The following is a 20257-nucleotide window of genomic DNA, read 5'->3' as shown; positions in this document are numbered from 1 at the left end:
AATGCCTTAACTGGAGCCCACCTATCTCTTGTCTCAAGAAATGCTAAAGAGCTGTAAGTATCCAGCCTGAAGCCCATTTCTTTGTGCCCCACGAAATGCAGATAGGAGGCCAGTTGTCAATGCCTAGCCTGGAGCCCATCTGTTTCCCACAGCACCTGTGTGGCCTAGGACTCCTTGTGACAGCAGAGGAGACAGTGCCTGGGGACCTGTGCGGCCTTCAGGACTCCCACTGGTCTCTGCTCAAGTCTCGGTTGCTCCCTGGTCTGAGGGGCAGTTGGTGGCCTGGCCTCGCCTACCCAGTGCAGCCCCTTCCCTCCCTGTTCTGCCTTCTGCTGATTCTTTCTCTCCAGCACCTCTGGGTCCCCTCAGGAAGTGTGCGGCTCTTTGGGGGCACTCGTGTATTCTGTGTCGGGGTAAGGAGCCTGAGGTTCATCCCTGGGATGAGGGTCGGGGGGAGAACTTATTTCTTGCTTCTGCCTTCTGTCACAGTTCTCTTCCCATAATCCTTCAGGCTGAAAATGGCAGACTTCAGGCTTTCTATTTCCTGAAGGTCATATCCTTTTGTGCTAAGTTGCTTCAGTCATGTCTGACTGTTTGCAACCCCACGGACCCCATGTAGTTTGCCAGGCTTCTCTGTCTATGGGATTCTTTAGGCAAGAATACTGGAGTGAGTTGCCATGCCTTCCTCCAGGGAACCTTCCCCACTCAGGGATGGAGCCTGCATGCATGTCTTATGTCTCCTGCATTGGCAGGAGAGTTCTTTACCGCTGAGCCACCTGGGAGCCCCTCATGTCCTTTCACCTCAGACAATAAGCCTTCAGGTCTAATCATCATAAGCAAAAGAGGCCATTTCTACGCTAAAGAACGATCCGGTCCATAGCCTGCTCTCCATGATATATCAAATGAACAGATAAAAGAAATTAAAATATCCTTTAGCTCCTTACGAAGACTGGCTTTCAAGCCTTTCATCTTGCTACTGACTCTAAACTACTATTTTAAATGTCAGAAGCTGAATATTGCCTTTCTCTTTTTCATTGTATTCCTGCTGAAACTCCACTAACTCTACCAGAGGCAGACAAGTGCCATAAGCTGTCTAGGAAGAAGTTGCAATCATAGAGATGCAAAAGGAAAAAAAAACCTGATTTCTGTATTTCAGAATATTTTTTGGAGTTCCTCTGTGACGTTCAAAACCAATGCTGTCCACTTCTTTTCCCCCATTCTTTGGCTCAGATGGACCATTCTCTAAATCTTCAGTTCTAGAAACCTGACTTGATACTATGTATGAAATAGATAACCAATGAGAACCGACTGTATAGCACAAGGAACCCTACTCAATGCTCTGTGGTGACCTAGATGGGAAGGAAATCCCCAAAAGAGGAGATATATGGATACATGTCACTGATTCTCTCTGCTGTACAGTAAAAACTAACACAGCATTGTAAAGCAGCTATACTCAGATAAAAATTTTTTAAAAATAGAAACCTGCTCACACAGGCTTTCTCTAGTATATAAAAAGAATACTTTGAAAGATAACTTCCACACTTATAAAATTACGACCAGAGTTCCAGTGTTAGAGACAGCTAAGAGGAGGAGTTGTAAACTTTGGTCTCACCAAGACATAAAAATCCCTAAAGGAATTAGAAGATTTTTCTTTTAAGTTTAAAATACCACCTCTCCAGGGCTTCTCAGGTGTTCTTGGTGGTAAAGAACCCGCCCGCCAATGCAGGAGACTCAAGAGATGCGGGTTCCATCCCTGAGTCTGGAAGATCCCCTGGAGGAAGGCACGGCAACCCACTCCAGTATTCTTGCCTGGAGAATCCCATGGACAGAGGAGCCTGGCAGGCGACAGTCCATAGCATCACGAAAAGTCAGACACGACTAAAGTGACTGAGATGCACACACGCACAAACATTCGCATATCACCTCCTCAACAAAGAATTTTCTAGGCACTCCACTGTACTAAATCTTCATCAATCCTCTCAACAGTTTCTACAAGGAAGCTACTGCCCCCCCAACCCCGTTTACAGATGTGAAATTGGAGAGTTAACAAGGTTGAACGGCTGTCTGCCCCAGATCACAGTGAGCAAGCAAGCGTTCCATTGGCGACCTGCAGGAGAAGCTGTGGAGGTGGTAATGGGGGGTCAGGGCAGGGCTAGGGTGCTTTTCTTCATCACACCTCAAGACTTAGGCTGGGCTGTAGCTGGTGGCCGAACCCCAGGCTTTTGGGGTATTACCATCATCTTTGCTCTGACATGTTCTAGAAAATGGACTGGAGGCTGGGGATTGAGCAGAGTAGCTACTGGAAAAAGATCCCCAGCATCTACAAGATTCTATGATAGGAGGGAGAAGCCCAAACTTGACAGCTATGATAATAATACAATTCAAGCCATTTTCCAATCTTCTTGTTTTGGGGTAGAAGAGGGGCAGATTATTCAGCTGTTTCTGGAATCTCTCATTCCAAGCTTTCAAAAGACTCCTCTCCCTGCCTTTTCAGAGTTTATTGGAGGTGTGTCCCTGGCGGGTACCCTCCCTCGCAGGAACGAGGAGCAAGAGGTGGAGGCAGGACTTGCTGGGACACACAAGTTCCAGTTTAGTGTGGATCCCAGTTCCCTCCCTGGGCCCAGATTCTCATCTCCCCCTGGCAGTGGGGTTCAGCTCAGGCAGGTGAAGAACTGCTGGGACCCCTCCGACTGGAAGCTGTGCTGGAGATGGTCTTCCAAGCAGATACCCTCTTCCCAACCCTGGATGCAGGGCTTTGAAACTAGAAAATGCCAGGTCTGAAAGAGAGGAAAGAACAAGTCCAGCAACACACAGAGCTCTGTGTATTCAGAGAGAACTTGGCAGGGTTGTGTCCGGGCAGAGAAACTCCGAGTGGTACAAAGGGACGTGCCCAGAGTGGAGAAATCATGCTAATTGTCTGCACCAGAGCTGGAGAACGCCACCCAAAATGAAGAGAGAAAGGGAAGCCCCGTCCAGAGCCTTCAGTGCGCTGCGCCTCGCTCCTTTTGTCTACCTGCTTCTGATCCAGACAGGTAAGAGAACCAGAGGGCAGGACAGGGTCTGCAGAAGGGGCCCGGGGCTTTCAAAGGAGAGGGAGGGGGGAGCTGAGGGCCAGAAGGCCTCTGGGGCGGGAGGAGGGGAGAACGCCCAGCCACCGTGGGAAGCGGCTCAGTGAATTCAGGCATTCGTGTTGAATGTAGTTCTTCATTCTGCATGCCTCCTGCCTGGCCCCTGCCCCCCAGCCCCCAAAGCCTGCATGACTTTGGAGCTCCCACGGCATTCAGTACATTAGATGGAGGGCAACGAGCCATTGCTTATGGGACGTCTTGTTGGCGTGGGCCAGTCAGGCATTCTTTATAATCCCCAGTCGGTATTATGGTGGGGCTTGGAAGAGTGGGGAAATCTTGGTTTTGTGCCTCCTCAACCCCACACCCTGGCTTCTCTGGGTGTAAAACAGGCAAGGGAGATGAAAGAAGCTTTGGAGATAATGAGTCTCCTGGCTTGGGACAGTAACGCCAACCTATCTGTAACTCAGGCACGCCACAGACACACCTATCTTCTGTACTGCCCCCTACCAACTTCTTGCAGAAATGATCTGATTTTCAATACATATGTGCTTATGTGCACACACACACGGGGTTCTCAGGTGGCTCAGTGATAAAGAATCCGCCTGCCAATGCAGGAGACACAAGAGACTCGGGTTCGATCCCTGGGTCAGAAAGAGCCCCTGGAGTAGGAAATGGCAACCCACTCCAGTATTCTTGCTTGGAAAATTCCATGGACAGAGGAAACTGGCGGGCTACAGTCCATGGGGTCACTAAGAGTCAGATACAACTGAGTGATTGAGTGCACACGCGTGTGCACACGCACAAGCTATTCCAGAGAGCCTAGGAATATACAGTTTCATTGGGCAAACAGATGAGGAAATCATTTTAATAAAATGCAGAGACTGCTATGAGTCAGAGAGACAGAGAGAGGTCACCTACACCATCAGGAAGCTGGTGCTGGTGGTACAGGATACGAGTAGGGGAATATCAGGGGAAGTTACTTGGGAGTGTCTGCACTGAATTTTAAAGGATGAGAAAAACAGGTAGGTGTGGGAGTGAGCATTATAGTTAGGAAAATGGGCCAAGGTCAACAGCTTGAAATGGTATTGCGTGTTAGGAGCAGCCCAGTCAGTCACTCCTTCTGGAGAGGGAAGAGTGAACGGAGTTAGGTGAGATATGTAAACCTTGCTAAGGAAACTGGAAGATAATTTGCAAACAATGGGCACTGGGGGAGGGCACAGAATGGTTTTCAGTCTGGGAACCTGCAGGGCCAGAGATCGCTCACTCTGCGTGGAGGGGTTGGAGCAAAACTGGAGGCAAGATAGGAAAGGAAGGCTGTATCCATTTGGTAGAACCACAAACTGGATGACTTCAATAACAGAAGTATGTTGATTCACAGTTCCAGAGGGTAAAATTTCAAGATCAAGGTGGCAGGAAGCCTGTACACCCTCCTAAGGTGCTAGGCAGGGTTCTATTCTAGGCCTCTCTGCTGTCTTTGGGTAGTTCCTTGGCTGTAACAGGTTAACTTTAATCTTCACATGGCGTTCTCCCTGTGCTTGTATGTATATTCGTATTTCTTCTTTTTGTAAGGACACCAGTCATTTTGGATTGGGCTTCCCTGGTGGCTCAGACAGTAAAGAATCTGCCTGCAGTGCAGGAGACCTGGGTTCAGTCCCTGGATCGGGAAGATCCCTTAGAGAAGGAAATGGCCATCCACTCCAGTATTCTTGCCTGGAAGATTCTATTGACAGAGGAGCCTGATGGACTACAGTCCATGGGGGTAGCAAAGAGTCAGACACAACTTTCACTTTCATCTTAGATTGGGGGCCCACTCCCTCCAGTATTAGCTTGTTACCTTGACAATGACCTGAATGCCAAATAAGGTCACATTCTGAGATACTTGGGCCTTCCCAAGTGGCTCCGTGGTAAAGAATCCACTTGCCAATGCAGGAGACATAAGAGATGTGGGTTTGATCCCTGAGTCGGGAAGATCCCCTGGAGCAGAAAATGGCAACCCACTCCAGTATTCTTGCCTGAAGAATTCCATGGACAGAGGAGCCTGGCGGGGTATAATCCACAGGGTCGCAAAGAGTCAGACACTTTTGAAGTGTTAGGAGCAGCCCAGTCAGTCACTCCTTCTGGAGAGGAAAGAGTGAATGGAGTTAGGTGAGCTAAGTAAACCTTGCTAAGGAAACTGACTGAGGACACACACACTGAAATACTTGGGATCAGGACTTCAAGACATAAATTATAGGGGGCACAAGTCAACCCACAATGAGGCTACTGCAATAGTTCAAGAGAGACATGAACCAGGCTGGAATTAGAGTAAAGAGGGAGGGAGGGAAGGATAATGAGATAATATTTTGGAGGGAAAATCAGGACCTAGTGATTGATGGGAAGCTAAAGAATCTAGGGAAGGAGGTAGGGTTTCTGTGTGAAACATTAAATTTAAAAATGGGGCAAGATTGGGAGATATAATGATTAGTGTTACTCATGTTGAGGTTGAAATGGCTGTGAGACATTTGTGGGGAAATGTTGAACAACCTAAAACTGGAGGGTTGGGAAGTGGTATTTGGAAGCTGTCAGCTAAGAGGTGAGATTTAAAACAGTGAGAATAAATAAATAAATGAGCTGAATATGGAACACTGAGGAACCCTAAGACTTTTTTTAAAACCAATGCAAACTTTTTTATTTTTTTACCTTTTTGTGTTGGAGTATAGCCAGTTAACAATGTTGTGATAGCTTCAGTGAAGGGATTCAGCCATACATATACATGTATCCATTCTCCCACAAACTCCCCTTCCATCCAGGCTACCACATATCATTGAGCAGAGTTTCCTGAGCTATACAGTAGATCCTTGTTGGTTACCCATTTTGAATAGAGCAGTGTGTATATGTCGATCAAACTCCCTAACTATCCCTTCCCCCAAGCAAGCATAAGTTCGTTCTCTAAGTTTGTGTGAATCTGAGGAATCCCAAGATTTGCAGAGGAAAACAGAGAACAAAAGCCCATTGAGGAGGCGCATAACAATCAGAGAGACAGAGGGACATCCTGAAGACTGTGGTGTCCAAAAAGTGAAGGGAGTCGGGATATTCTCAGAGAGTTGACATCAAATGTATCAAGGAGCCTGGTGTAATAAGGACCTGAAAGAGCCCATCTGATGTGGCCATGAGGTTACCATTTGCCTTAGTGAGAGCAGTGTCAGTGGAAATTACAATGAATGGAGGGAATGAGAGCTAATGGTAGGAGGCAGTGTACCGGCAATAGGAAATGTACAATGATTTGTACAAATCAGAGGTGTCCCTAAGCTCTTTCAGGGCATCATATGGTAAAGAAAAAATTATGGAAGGATCTTGTCAGTCACTGTGATTAGGCAGAAACAAAAGGAACTTCTGTGAGAGATAATGGAACTGAGTATTATTTAACAAGGGGCTTCCCTGGTGGTTCAATGGTTAAGACTCCGTGCTTCTGTTGCAGGGGCACAGGTTCAATCCCCGGTCCAGGAACTTAAATCCCACATGCTGCACAGTCAAAAAAAAAAAAAAAGTATAACAAAAAATTCTAAATTTAAAGTATGCTAATAAGATATTAGTTACAAACTAAGATAGGTAAGAGGTAAGTGTAGGGTCAGGCCATTGTACTGCTGTGGATTCAAAAGCAATAAAGGCTGAGATTCTATGAGGAGTTTCTGCCATCCTCAATCTATTAGGAAAATGTCAGCTTCTGTGACAAATAAATTCCAACATTTAAGTTCTCCTGGCATTAACCCTGGAGTAGTCAGTACCATTTCAAGCAAGGCCTGGTATGAACAAAGGCTGTTCCATGAGGTTTTCCAGAGACCAAGCTCATGGAGCTCTATCAACTTTCACATGTGTTTCCAATGGTCAGTGTGAGATTTATCTCTATTTCTTTTAGGTAGAGGATTAAGGAGAAAAAAAAAAAAGGAAGGAGTACACCAGCCTATAAGTGGAATCTACCACTTTTACTAGTACTATTGGGTAGAAATCAGTAGTGACACAGCCATACTTAACTGCAAGGGAGGCTGGGAGATATATCTTTAAGGCTGGCACTAAAAGGGTGGCCTGGACCATATGACTCTAGCTCCCAGAGATCTGCCTTAACCCCTTGCCATTAAGGAAATCAACCCTAAATATTCATAGGAAGGACTGATGCTGAAGTTGAAACTCCAGTACTTTGACTGCCTGATGCAAAGAGCCGACTCATTGGAAAAGACCCTGATGCTGGGAAAAATCGAGAGCAAGAGGAAAAGGGGGGCAACAGAGGATGGGATGGTTGGACAGCATCATCGACTCAGTGGACATGAGTTTGAGCAAGCTCCAAGAGTTGGTGATGGACAGGGAAGCCTGGCCTGCTGCAGACCATGGGGTCGCAGAGAGTCGGACAAGACTGAGCGACTGAACAGCAACAATACTCCCTTCTGGCAGCAACCACTTTACTTGCCTCAGGCAAGTAGCACTTAGTCCTTGATGCTCTGAACCTAATACGAACTAAGGAGGCTTCCCTAAATTCGTCACAGCCCTATTCCTGGAACTTTCCAACACAGCTTTTCTAGAGGCTAGGATACTAATTTACAATCATAAACACAACATACCATACATCTAGATAATCTGATTTGCAAGATGTTACTCTCTGGGATCCTCTGGGAACCAGTCCGTCCTCTAGGCTCCCATTAGGAAGGAGTCCCTTGCCTAGGTTCCACCCTCTGCGTTCTAAGATCACCTTCCATATTGTAGGTGCTGTATTTTTTTTAAATTGCAATTAAAGATTATATACAGGAATATGCAATTTTGCCTAAGGATACAGTTTTATGAACCTTTAAAAAGTGAATAAATCCATTTAATTAGCCCCCAAGGTCATGGAAAAGAATATTTCAGTACCTGAGAAGCACCTCCATACTATATCATTACTATTGCCTGCCCCCCAGGGTCACAGTGGTATGCTAATTTCTAATACAGATTAATTTTGTGTGTCTTTGAACTTCATGAAAGTGTGATTATATCTATGCATTCTTTTAAGCCTGGTTTCTTTCACTGAACACCAAATTTGTAAGATTCATGCATGTTGTTGAAATTGTAACTTGTTTGATCTCAGTGCTATATAGTATTCCAGTGTATAAATATACCAAAATTTGTTTACCTATTCAATTTTGATAGACACTTTGGTTGTTAACAGTTTGGGCCTTTATGAACAAAGTTGTTAAAAACATTCTAGTAGATGACTTTTGGTGAACAGATATACCCAGGAGTAGAATTTGCCGAGTTATGTATATGTGCTTAGGCTTAGTAGACATAGCCAGAGTTTTTATTTTTTTATTTTTTTTTAATTTTTTTTTTGCACAAAGGTTTCTTAAGCCAGAGTTTTTAGAAGTGGTTATATCAAGCCACATTCCCACCACCCCTGACTGAGAGTCCCGGATGTTTGTTCCATATATTCACCAATAACTGAATCTTCTATTTTTCATTTTAGCTTTCCTAGTATGAGGTGGCATTAAATTATGGTTTTAAATTGCAAATCTATAATGATGAATGCAGTTGTGTCTTTTTCATATACTTATCAGCTATTTGAAAATCCTTTTATGTGAAATACCTGATCCAAGTCTTTTGTCTATTTTCTTTTGAGTTTCCCAGATTTTTTTAAAAGTGGTAATTTGTAGAAGTTTAAAATATATATATTGGATATGAGTCATTTATAGGATATATGTATTACAACTATCTCCCACTGTGCTTGTGTGTGTGCTAAATCGCTTCAGTCGTGTCAACTCTGTGTGATCCTGTGGACTGTAGCCTGCCAGTCTCCTCTGTCCATGGGATTCTCCAGGCAAGAACACTGAATTGGGTTGCTATACCCTCCTCCAGGAGATCTTCCCAACCCAGGGATCAAACCCATATCTCTTCTGTCTCTTGCATTGACAGGCAGATTCTTTACAGCTAGCGCCACCTGGAAAGTGGGAGTGATCTCCCACTGTACAGCTTGCCTTTCACTCTCTAAATGGTGTCTCTTGATGACCAGAAGCTCTTAATTTTATTGTCCACTGTATCATTTTCGTCTTTTACGGGTACCACCTTTGTGTCCTGTCGAAAAATCTATGTCTGTCCTCAAGTCACAAAGATATTCTCCTGTTTTCTTTTTAAAACATTGTTTTACTTTTCACATTTAGATCTACAATCCACCTAGAATTGGTATTTGTGTGAGATATGAGGTAAAGACCAAAATTCATTTTTATTCCAACGTGGCCCAGCACTATTTATTTTAAAAAATCCTTTCTGCACTTCACTGCATGTCACGTGTGGTTCAGTGGTTAGGACTCCAGGTTTCCACTGTAGGTATCAAGGGTTCAGTCTCTGGTTGGGGAACTAAGTTCCCACAACCCTCACATCAAAAATAAAAAGTCAAGCTATCATGTTTAAGTCTGTTTTCGAACTCTTCATTCTGTTCTGTTGATATACTTGTCTATTGTGCCAAGGATAAATCTCTTGGGATTTTGATCAGTATTGTATTAAATTTATAAGCCAGCTTTGGAGAATTGAGAGCTTAACATTAATGATTACTCCTATCCAAAGCATGGTGTATCTCTGTGTGCTATCTTTATACTTAATAGCTAGGTACATGTTACTGAACATTTGCTTTCTTTACAGTATAGGAAAAAAGCTACCCCTCTCTTCCTGGATCCCAAGGGCCTTCTTCACAATTTCTGTATCCTGATTTTCCCTTATATTCATGAGTGATTGACACTTAAAATGAGTTCACATTCTTGTAGGCCTCAACATAGTAACAAGAGAAAACTCTAACACAGTCACCCAACAGTGAAGCTCCTCTACAATAGGGGCAGAGGAGGGGTGTTGTTTTCTCAGAGCATTTAATATTCATTATTATTAATTCATTCAGAATAATAAAAATAAAAATGAAGAGCAAAAAGTAATATTTTTTGCTTTTAGAAAACTATGGCATATGCGACTTTCCCGAGCAGTCCAGTGGTTAAGACTCTGCCTTCCAATGCAGGGGATGTGGATTCAATTCCTGGTTGGGGAACTAAGGCCCCACATACTGTGGAGTGCAGCCAAAAAGAAAAAGAAAACCATGCTGTGTGCTGCCTTTGGGTTATTGTATGCAGTTCTGGTCACCACACCTCAAAAAAGAAATAATAGAGTTGCAGAAAGCCCAAATAAGGGTATCTACGCTAGCCCAAGGGAAGGAGGGACTTCCTATAGAGACAGATCCAAACAAAAGAAAAAGCCTTTCAGTTAAAAAGGGACATACCTGCAGTCCGGAGTGTCAGAGTGTGTGGATTAGGTATAACATGTTTCACAGTACCTCATGAATGCTTTTGAGATGGTTAGACAGCATCACTGACTCAATGGACATGAGTCTGAGTAAACTCTGGGAGATAGTGAAGGGCAGGGAAGGACATGGACTGGCTTGCAGCAGTCCATGGGATCACAAAGAGTCGGACACAACTCGATGACTGAACAACATTTGGCTGCACCGGGTCTTAGTTGCAGCACATGAAATCTTTAGTTGTCACATGCAGACTCTTAGCGGTGACATGTGAACTCTTATTTGCATGCGGACTCTTAGTTGTGGCATGTGGGATCTAGTTCCCTGTGCTGTGGCTGTGCTGTGCTTGGTCGTTAAGTCATGTCTGACTCTTTGCAACACCAGGGACTAGAGCCCGCCAGGCTCCTTTGTCCATGGGATTCTCCAGGCAAGAATACTGGAGTGGGTTACCATGCCTTCCTCCAGGGGATCTTCCTGACCCAGGGATCAAAGCCAGGCCCCCTGTATTGGGAGAGAGGAGTCTTAGCCACTGGACCACCAGGGAAACCCCTCTCACTGATATGTTTAAAAGGTAAATTTAAGGCAAATACTGGTAATAGAAAACCTTTGCCCACCAAAAAGGGCACATAGAAATGAACAGATGGTGGTTTAAGAAAGTGGCTATTAAGGGTCCCTAAGGCTATTGGCAGGTACATTCTTATATGTTAAAGTTTGACATTCTTTGATGTCATAGTAGGTTTAAATCCTAGTTGACGAGGGCCACCTCCCTGATCCGTGTGGCCATTTAAGTTGGCAGGGACATCTTGCAGCGAGGTCAATTTCCTTCTGTTCAGCCTCCAGCGGGAACGGAGACTTTTCTACCTAACGATGCTTTTGAGACTTGAGGACGATGATTAAGTTAATCGTTTCTCAAGGTTGAAGAGTTTTAGTTCCTTTTATTTGCACCATTAGCCATTTCCTCCCTTCTGTGTCCTTCCTTGGCACCTGTCCTAGTTCTCTGTGTCCCTTGAAAGTTGTGGGACCCTGACCTTAAAACCAACTCCAGTTTTGGCTAGATTTTGGGAAACAGTGTTTGCTCTGCAGAAAATGCTCTTTGTCAGCTTCTGGGAAAGACTGCACCCTCCACTTCTGAACATGCCTACATACACCCCTATGACTCAGGGGCACGACTCGTTCACAGACACGGGGAAGGCACCCACCAAGAGGAGGGTGAGGCCCAAGGTGATCCATATGCAGTAAAACTTCTCCAGTGGTTTTATCCAGAAGAACCAAGTTTATTTTTTGTTTTTTAAATATTTATTTATTTGACTGCACCAGGTCTTAGTTGGCAGGCAGGATCTAGTTCCTCGACCAGGGGTGGAACCCAGGCCTCCTGCATTGGGAGTGGGAGATCTTAGCCACTGGACCACCAGGGAAGTCCCCAGAAGGATCAAATTTACACTAGGAGAAAGAGGGAATTCCCTGGCAGTTCTGGGTTGGGACTCCATGCTTTCACTGCAGGGGACCCTGGTTCGATCCCTGGTCAGGGAACTAAGATCCCACATGTTGCATCATGCAGCAAAAATAAATAAACAAATTGGTAGAAAGAGCAAACTTGAAGGGGGCAAGACATCCCAAAAGCACTCAATTCAGTTCAGTTCAGTCACTCAGTCATGTCCAACTCTTTGCGACCCCATGAATCGCAGCACGCCAGGCCTCCCTGTCCATCACCATCTCCCGGAGTTCACTCAGACTCACGTCCATCGAGTCAGTGATGCCATCCAGCCATCTCATCCTGGGTCCTCCTCCTGCTCCCAATCTCTCCCAGCATCAGAGTCTTTTCCAATGAGTCAGCTCTTTGCATGAGGTGTCCAAAGTCCTGGACCTTCAGCTTTAGCATCATTCCTTCCAAAGAAATCCCAGGGTTGGTCTCCTTCAGAATGGACTGGTTGGATCTCCTTGTAGTCCAAGGGACCCTCAAAAGTCTTCTCCAACACCACAGTTCAAACGCATCAATTCTTCGGCGCTCACCCTTCTTCACAGTCCAACTCTCACATCCATACATGACCACAGGAAAAATCATAGCCTTGCCTAGACGGACCTTAGTCGGCAAAGTAATGTCTCTGCTTGTGAATACACTATCCAGGTTGGTCATAACTTTTCTTCCAAGGAGTAAGCGTCTTTTAATTTCACGGCTGCAGTCACCATCTGCAGTGATTCTGGAGCCCAGAAAAATAAAGTCTGACACTGTTTCTACTGTTTCCCCATCTATTTCCCATGAAGTGATGGGACCGGATGCCATGATCTTCGTTTTCTGAATATTGAGCTTTAAGCCAACTTTTTCAATCTCCTCTTTCACTTAAGAGGCTGTTTAGCTCCTCTTCACTTTCTGCCATAAGGGTGGTGTCATCTGCATATCTGAGGTTATTGATATTTCTCCCGGCAATCTTGATTCCAGCTTGTGTTTCTTCCAGTCTAGCGTTTCTCATGATGTACTCTGCATAGAAGTTAAATAAGCAGGGTGACAATATACAGCGTTGATGTACTCCTTTCCCTATATGGAACCAGTCTGTTGTTCCATGTCCAGTGCTAACTGTTGCTTCCTGACTTGCATACAGATTTCTCAGGTGGTCTGGTATTCCCATCTCTTTCAGAATTTTCCACAGTTTATTGTGATCCACACAGTCAAAGGCTTTGGCATAGTCAATAAAGCAGAAATAGATGTTTTTCTGGAACTCTCTTGCTTTTTCCATGATCCAGCGGATGTTGGCAATTTGATCTCTGGTTCCTCTGCCTTTTCTAAAACCAGCTTGAACATCAGGGAGTTCATGGTTCACATATTGCTGAAGTCTGGCTTGGAGAATTTTGAGCATTACTTTATTTGCATGTGAGATGAGTGCAGTTGTGTGGTAGTTTGAGCATTCTTTGGCATTGCTTTTCTTTGGGATTGGAATGAAAACTGACCTTTTCCAGTCCTGTGGCCACTGCTGAGTTTTCCAAATTTGCTGGCATATTGAGTGCAGCACTTTCACAGCATCATCTTTCAGGATTTGAAACAGCTGAACTGGAATTCCATCACCTCCACTAGCTTTGTTCGTAGTGATGCTTTCTAAGGCCCACTTGACTTCACATTCCAAGATGTCTGGCTCTAGATGAGTGATCACATCATCATGATTATCTGGGTCATGAAGATCTTTTTTGTACAGTTCTTCCATGTATTCTTGCCAGCTCTTCTTAATATCTTCTGCTTCTGTTAGGTCCAGACCATTTCTGTCCTTTATCGAGCCCATCATTGCATGAAATGTTCCCTTGGTATCTCTAATTTTCTGAAGAGATCTCTAGTCTTTCCCATTCTGTTGTTTTCCTCTATTTCTTTGCATTGATCGCTGAAGAAGGCTTTCTTGTCTCTTCTTGCTATTCTTTGGAACTCTGCATTCAGACGCTTGTATCTTTCCTTTTCTCCTTTGCTTTTCGCCAAAAGCACTACTAGGACCTTATATGTGATGAGACAGAGTAGACACAGGGGAAACTCAAGGGAGAGTCCAAGAAGAAAGAAGCAGGGAGGGAAATCCATTCCACTTTTCCTTGAGGCTGGGACTGTCATAGCCCAGCGTCCTGGAAAGAAGAAATGAGAACCAAGGAGCTTGGGGTTGCTAAACCCCAGGGTGGCTCTGCATACATCACCCTCATGTGCTGACCCCACTGCTTCAGATTGGGTCCTGAGAAGGAGGGTAGATGTTCCCATTCTGGCCCTTAATGAAGCTCACTGATTATTTTCAGAGCCACTTCAAGTCACCTACACCAAACCCTATTTGCCTGGGAAGTTTGAAAGCTTGTGTTTCTAAGTCAAACCAAGCCTGGGACCTAGCACCTGCTAGGCAGGAAATCCCATCTATATAATCCCAGAAACCAAGAGCTGGAGAAATCTTTAGTATCATGAGGTCAATCAGATTTCAGTCTGATGCATGGAGCCATAGAATATTCCCTAGCAGTGCCCCGAGATCCTGGGAAGGACAGGACTCAGGTCTTCACCACCTCTTTGACTAAATCAAGTGAGCTAAAACTAAGTTTCATTTCTTTTCAATTTATATAGGGTTTGGGGGAACAAAAATACCTTTAATAAGAAAATTTGAAAATACTTGGTTTTCTCCATTCTAACTCCCCCCACAATTGAGACTCCCCTCAATGACAAGTATATAATATTCATGACTATGGTGGCTTTCATCATTGCGGTAGTGTCTTCCAAACCTAAAGGTTTTTTTTATTATAACATTCTTGACACATGATGACAGAAAGTCAGGATTGGAACGTCAGGTTGCAGATTATCTGGTCCTACTACCTCATTATTCAGAGGAGAAAATGAAAGCACAGAGAGGGGAATGAACATTCAATTGGCCTTTCCTTGATTGCTTCTAAAGATGAGGAGCTCACTACCTAACAAAGCACTTGTTCCCCAAATGGGTTGGATATGTTTATTAAATTTAATTTGCTTTGATCTGCACAACTAACCTTTTAGTTTCATTGCCTTTTGGCTTGGAAAAAGGAAGAACTGTTAGGAAGTGAAGAGCCCAGCATGGTGAGGCATGGAGAGACCAGAGGAATCAGAAATGAAAATGGGATAAGGAGCCAGGGCCTGACATTGCCCTCTCTCTGTGGGCTTCTGTTCACAGAGCCCCTGGAAGGCGTGAACATCACCAGCCCGGTGCGCCTGATCCATGGCACGGTGGGGAAGGCCGCCTTGCTCTCTGTGCAGTATAGCAGCACCAGCAGCGACAAGCCCGTGGTCAAGTGGCAGCTCAAACGGGACAAGCCAGTGACCGTGGTTCAGTCCATCGGCACAGAGGTCATTGGCACCCTGCGGCCTGATTATCGAGACCGCATCCGCCTCTTCGAAAACGGCTCCCTGCTTCTTAGTGACCTGCAACTGGCCGACGAGGGCACCTATGAGGTCGAGATCTCCATCACTGATGACACTTTCACCGGGGAGAAGACCATCAACCTCACTGTAGATGGTAAAGTCTCGGGCAGGGAAGGAGCAGGGGTACCAGCAGCTTGGGTGGGGGGCAGGGTCCACCCAGTACCCTAGCTAGACCCCAGGAAAACCCACACAAGAGCCACTGGCGAGCAGAGAGTGAGGCAACTGGACCTTAGAGACTGGCCAATAGACCATAGCTAACATGTATAGGGTGCTTACTATGAGCCAGAAATGATTGTTAGGTTTTGCCTATATTGACTCATTTAATGCTTATAGTAATCTAGGGATAGTTAATATCACTGGCCTTGCTTCAAGATGAGAAAACTGAGGCACAAGGAGGTTGAATAATTTGACCAAGTCTACTCAACTAGTAAGTGAGAGTCAATATCTGAACCTATTTGGGGCTTCCCCTGTGTCTCAGCAGTAAAGAATCCACCTGCAATGCAGGAGCCTCAGGAGACCTGGGTTCAATCCCTGGGTCAGGACGATCTCCTGGAGAAGGAAATGGCAACCCACTCCAGTACTCTTGCCTGGAGAATCCCCATGGACAGAGGAGCCTGGCAGGCTACAGTCCACGGGGTTGCAAGGAGTCGGACACAACTTAGCAACTTAGAACATACAGACCTGAACTTAGCCCACTGAAAATATTTTCCAGGCTGGTCAGCTTAAGACATCTCGGAAAGGTATTTGGGAAGAAAGGAAGGGAAAGTCCAGAAGGGCAGGGACCGTGGCTGTCTTGTTCTGCATTGTACCCCCTGCGCTCAATTAGGCCCTCAATAAATAGTGGGTAAATAAATGAATAAATGGATGGATGGATGGATATATAGGTGGATGGGTGGGTGGGTGGTGGTAAAAAGCTGTACTGAGACCTCTGAAGACCACAGATCAAGCTGGAAAGTGGGTAGTTAAGAAGGGGAAGGGAGGTGCTTTTTGGCCCCTGGCTCACAGGCTCCCCCAACCCCGGGCTCAGTGCCCATTTCAAGGCCACAGGTGTTAGTAGCATCAACCACGGTGCTGGAGCTCAGCGAGGCCTTCACCCTGAACTGCTCGCACGAGAACGGCACCAAACCCAGCTACACCTGGCTGAAGGACGGCAAGCCCCTCCTCAACGACTCTCGGATGCTCCTGTCTCCAGACCAAAAGGTGCTCACCATCACGCGCGTGCTCATGGAGGATGACGACCTGTACAGCTGTGTGGTGGAAAACCCCATCAGCCAGGGCCGTAGCCCGCCCGTCAAGATCACCGTGTACCGTGAGTCTCCCACTGCCCTCCCTTGGGACTCACAACCCTGAGAGGCAGGTGCCCACGAGAGTATGAGGACATCCCAGACAGAGTGCCACTGGAGTGGGAGAGAGGCGGACATGGGCCAGGTCTCCCTGGAGGACAGCCATCGGTGGGAGTGAGCTCCGGGGAAATTCCACCACTGGCCAGCCCTGCTGCCTGGGGCTCCTTTTCTCTTCTTTCAGCCCCAGGGAGCTCTCTCCTCCCCACACCCACTGCTCACCTTGAAGTCTCTCCAACCTCTCTGCTTCCCTCTCTCCCTAGGAAGAAGCTCCCTCTACATCATCTTGTCCACAGGAGGCATCTTCCTCCTTGTGACCTTGGTGACTGTCTGCGCCTGCTGGAAACCCTCCAAAAAGTCTGGGTAACTCTCCAAGTTCCCCTCCCTAATCCTTCTACACACCCCAGCCCCGAGCTCCATTCTTTCCTTAGTCTCTCTCTCTCTCTTTTAAAATTATTTATTTATTTGTATTTATTTTTGGCTGTGCTGGGTCTTAATTACCACACATGGGCTTTCCCATGTTGCAGTGAGTGGGGGGATACTCTCTAGTGTCAGTGGGTGGACTTCTCTTTGTGGTGGCTTCTCTTGATGCAGAACGTGGGCTCTAGGGTGCAGGGGCTTCATTAGTTGCAGCACATTGAGTCAGTAGTCATGGCACACGGGCTTAGTTGCCCCAAGGCATGTGGGATCTTCCCAGACCAGGGTTTGAAATTGTGTCCCCGGAATTGCAAGGTGGATTCTTAACCATTCACTGGACCACCACTAAGCTCCTCTTGGTCTCTTTATTTATTTTTTTAAAAAAACAAACACCTTTTTTTTTAAGTGGACCATTTTTTAAGTCTTTATTGAACTTGTTACAATATTGCTTCTGTTTTATGTTTTGGTTTTTTTGGCTGTAAGGCATGTGTGATCTTAGCTGTCCAACCAGGGATCGAACCTACACCCTCTGCACTGGAAGGCAAAGTCTTAACCACTGGACCACCAAGGAAGTCCCCATCTTCTTAGTCTCTTTAAATGCCTTTCCTCCCAGGGCCCAAAGCTCTTCCCAGGAGATCCATCTTACCAATGCATGCATTGTATATGGAATTACATCCTGTGCTCACAACCCCAACAATCCCAGCATTGTTAATAATGGTTTCACTTGCACATCACTTTCTGTGAGTCAGGCCCTGTGTGGTTAGCGCACTACCTTTCAGTGTGATTATCTTAGTGTGAGTCTCTGCAGTTTACAGATACTCAGATGAGTTAAATGACTTGCCAGGGCCAGACTCAGCCTGCAAACCTAGGTGAGATATACCCCATCCCACCACACCCAGCCCGTCTTCCTATTACACTGCCTCATTTATGGCCATCAGATACTGCCCCACTGTGTCCCCATGCCCAGAACTTCTGCTCACACTCAGCAGCTGTGTTCACCAGGTGCTGGGTTGATTTGCAGGAAGAAGAGGAAGCTGGAGAAGCAAAACTCCATGGAGTATATGGATCAGAGTGATGACCGCCTGAAACCTGAAGGTGAGCTCCCAGCCGCCCACTCACCCATCCCATCGTCACTCAGAGCAGTGGGCTGCTGGGAAAAGGCAGATCTGGGCGACAAGGAAGCCAGCTCTGCAGGGCCCCTTCCTCCACCAACTGCACGAAGACTGCAGAGCAGGGAGAGGAGCAGCCAAGGTAGGACCCCGGGGATGGCGGATCCTTCGGTGGAGGCTGTGGCGGGACCCCGACTGCCCGCTGGGAAGCAAGGAGTACAGGTGCTGGCTGGTGGAAAGGGTTCTGGACCTGCGCCAGCTGCCCCCTTCTTTGCCCTGTGCAGCAGACACCCTCCCACGAAGTGGAGAACAGGAACGGAAGAACCCCGTGGCACTCTATGTCCTGAAAGACAAGGTAAGCAGCTCCGGGCTAAGTGCCCCACGAACACCCCATCAGTCCCTGCCATGTTCTGGTGCTACCGTAGCCCTGCTATGTTGACATCCCTTTCTAGGACTCAGAATAACCCTGAGAAATATTTCTGTCATCCCCACTTTAGAGATGAGAAAAATAGGGTAAAAATCATTTTACCCTATTTTATTATTTTTGTATAATAAAATAGGGTAAATGACTTGTTGAGAATCAAACAAGTAAATCGGTGGCAGTGTGTGTCTGTGGGTTAGTTGCTCAGTTGTGTTCTTGGCAACCTTATGGACTGTAGCCTGCCAGGCTCCTCTGTCCATGAAATTCTCCAGGCAAGAATACTGGAGTGGGTTACCATTTCCTTCTCCAATTGGTGGCAGTACTAGCCTTCAAACCCAGATCTCTGGACACGGGCTTTGGGTGACTTCCCAGCTGTTCCACAACCAACTCTGTCCCATGCTGTCCAAGGCAGGTGGAAAGCGGAGAATAAGTGGTCAAAGCACTCAGTTTAATGCATTTCAACATTTAATGGGCACCTATTATGTGCCAGGCACCATGCTAAGTGTCCTTCAGTTCAGTTCAGTCGCTCAATTGTGTCCGACTCTTTGCAACCCCATGGACTGCAGCACGCCAGGCTTCCCTGTCCATCACCAACTCCCCTGAAATTGCTCAAACTCATGTCCATTGAGTTGATGATGCCATCCAACCATCTCATCCTCTGGCATCCCCTTCTCCTCCTGCCTTCAATCTTTCCCGGCATCAGGGTCTTTTCCAATGAGTCAATTCTTTGCATCAGGTGGCCAAAGTATTGGAGTTTCAGCTTCAGCATCAGTTCTTCCAATGAATATTCAGGACTGATTTCCTTTAGGATAGACTGGTTGTCTCTCCTTGCAGTCCAAGTGACTCTCTAGAGTCTTCTCCAACACCAGGGTTCAAAAGCATCAATTCTTCAGCGCTCAGCTTTCTTTATAGTCCAACTCTCGCAACCATACATGACTACTGGGAAAACCACAGCTTTGTGTCCTAAGTTGCAGGAGAAACCAGACATAGGTCTGCAGCCTTCCAGGAGATCAGAGTGTGAAGGGGACTGTGTCTCTTTCACCTCGGTATTCCCAGGGCCCTGGAACACCAGGCGTGCTCCCAGCCCTGGCCAGCTGTCCGCTGAGCCCTCCTGGCAACTATCCTTGCAGGATTCCCCGGAGCCTGAGGAGAACCCCGCCCCGGAGCCTCGGAGCGCGGCGGAGCCCGGCCCGCCGGGCTACTCCGTGTCCCCGGCCGTGCCGGGCCGGTCTCCCGGGCTACCCATCCGCTCCGCCCGCCGCTACCCGCGCTCCCCAGCGCGCTCCCCCGCCACCGGCCGGACGCACTCGTCGCCGCCCCGGGCCCCGGGCTCGCCTGGCCGCTCGCGCAGCGCCTCTCGCACACTGCGGACTGCGGGCGTGCACCTGATCCGCGAGCAAGACGAGGCCGGGCCGGTGGAGATCAGCGCTTGAGCTTCCTGGCGTCCTCCGGAGGCGCCCGCACACCGAGGCCCGCGTCCAGGGGAGGGCGGGGCAGCGGGGCTGCGGCCCGCGAGGGGCGAGGGATTAGGCGAGGTCCCGCCGGGCAAGAGGATAGGGCGCGGGGACGACTGTGAGCCTGCGGAGTCCGGGGACGAGGCGGGAATGGCGGAGGGTGGACCAGATTGTGAAATCGAGGTGCGTTTGCTCCCTGATCACTGGCTGTGTTCTCAGTGGGTGTGGGTTATGCCCTCTTAGGACCATATAGATTATTAAATTTACGGCCCAAT

General features: G+C 46.9%; 1 protein-coding gene across 2 annotated transcripts; it reads left to right on the top strand.

The window, feature by feature from the left end:
• The first annotated feature begins 2672 nt into the window (after positions 1-2672).
• On the top strand, positions 2673-20009 carry HEPACAM (hepatic and glial cell adhesion molecule). 2 transcript variants are annotated; one of them, XM_069566390.1, is made up of 7 exons: positions 2673-3032; positions 14994-15335; positions 16269-16550; positions 16845-16944; positions 18020-18249; positions 18392-18462; positions 19659-20009. In XM_069566390.1, exons 1-7 carry the CDS (start codon positions 2948-2950, stop codon positions 19959-19961), a joined length of 1413 nt encoding a protein of 470 aa, XP_069422491.1. In that variant the 5' UTR covers positions 2673-2947; the 3' UTR covers positions 19962-20009. The 2 variants fall into 2 exon arrangements, with proteins under 2 accessions (XP_069422491.1, XP_069422490.1); XM_069566389.1 differs by having other exon boundaries at positions 2886-3032; positions 18020-18093.
• Positions 20010-20257: the final 248 nt, after the last annotated feature.

This window comes from Ovis canadensis, chromosome 21, assembly GCF_042477335.2.
Source record: "Ovis canadensis isolate MfBH-ARS-UI-01 breed Bighorn chromosome 21, ARS-UI_OviCan_v2, whole genome shotgun sequence".
Lineage (NCBI taxonomy): Eukaryota > Metazoa > Chordata > Mammalia > Artiodactyla > Bovidae > Ovis > Ovis canadensis.
This window is presented reverse-complemented; position numbering and strand designations above follow the sequence as displayed.

Excerpts from the sequence above, each read along its gene's own strand:
- HEPACAM (XM_069566390.1), top strand. The coding sequence starts at position 2,948 with ATGAAGAGAGAAAGGGAAGCCCCGTCCAGAGCCTTCAGTGCGCTGCGC. Across the intron at positions 18,250-18,391 it reads CAGGGAGAGGAGCAGCCAAG|CAGACACCCTCCCACGAAGT; the intron begins GTAGGACCCCGG and ends TGCCCTGTGCAG. Across the intron at positions 18,463-19,658 it reads TCTATGTCCTGAAAGACAAG|GATTCCCCGGAGCCTGAGGA; the intron begins GTAAGCAGCTCC and ends CTATCCTTGCAG.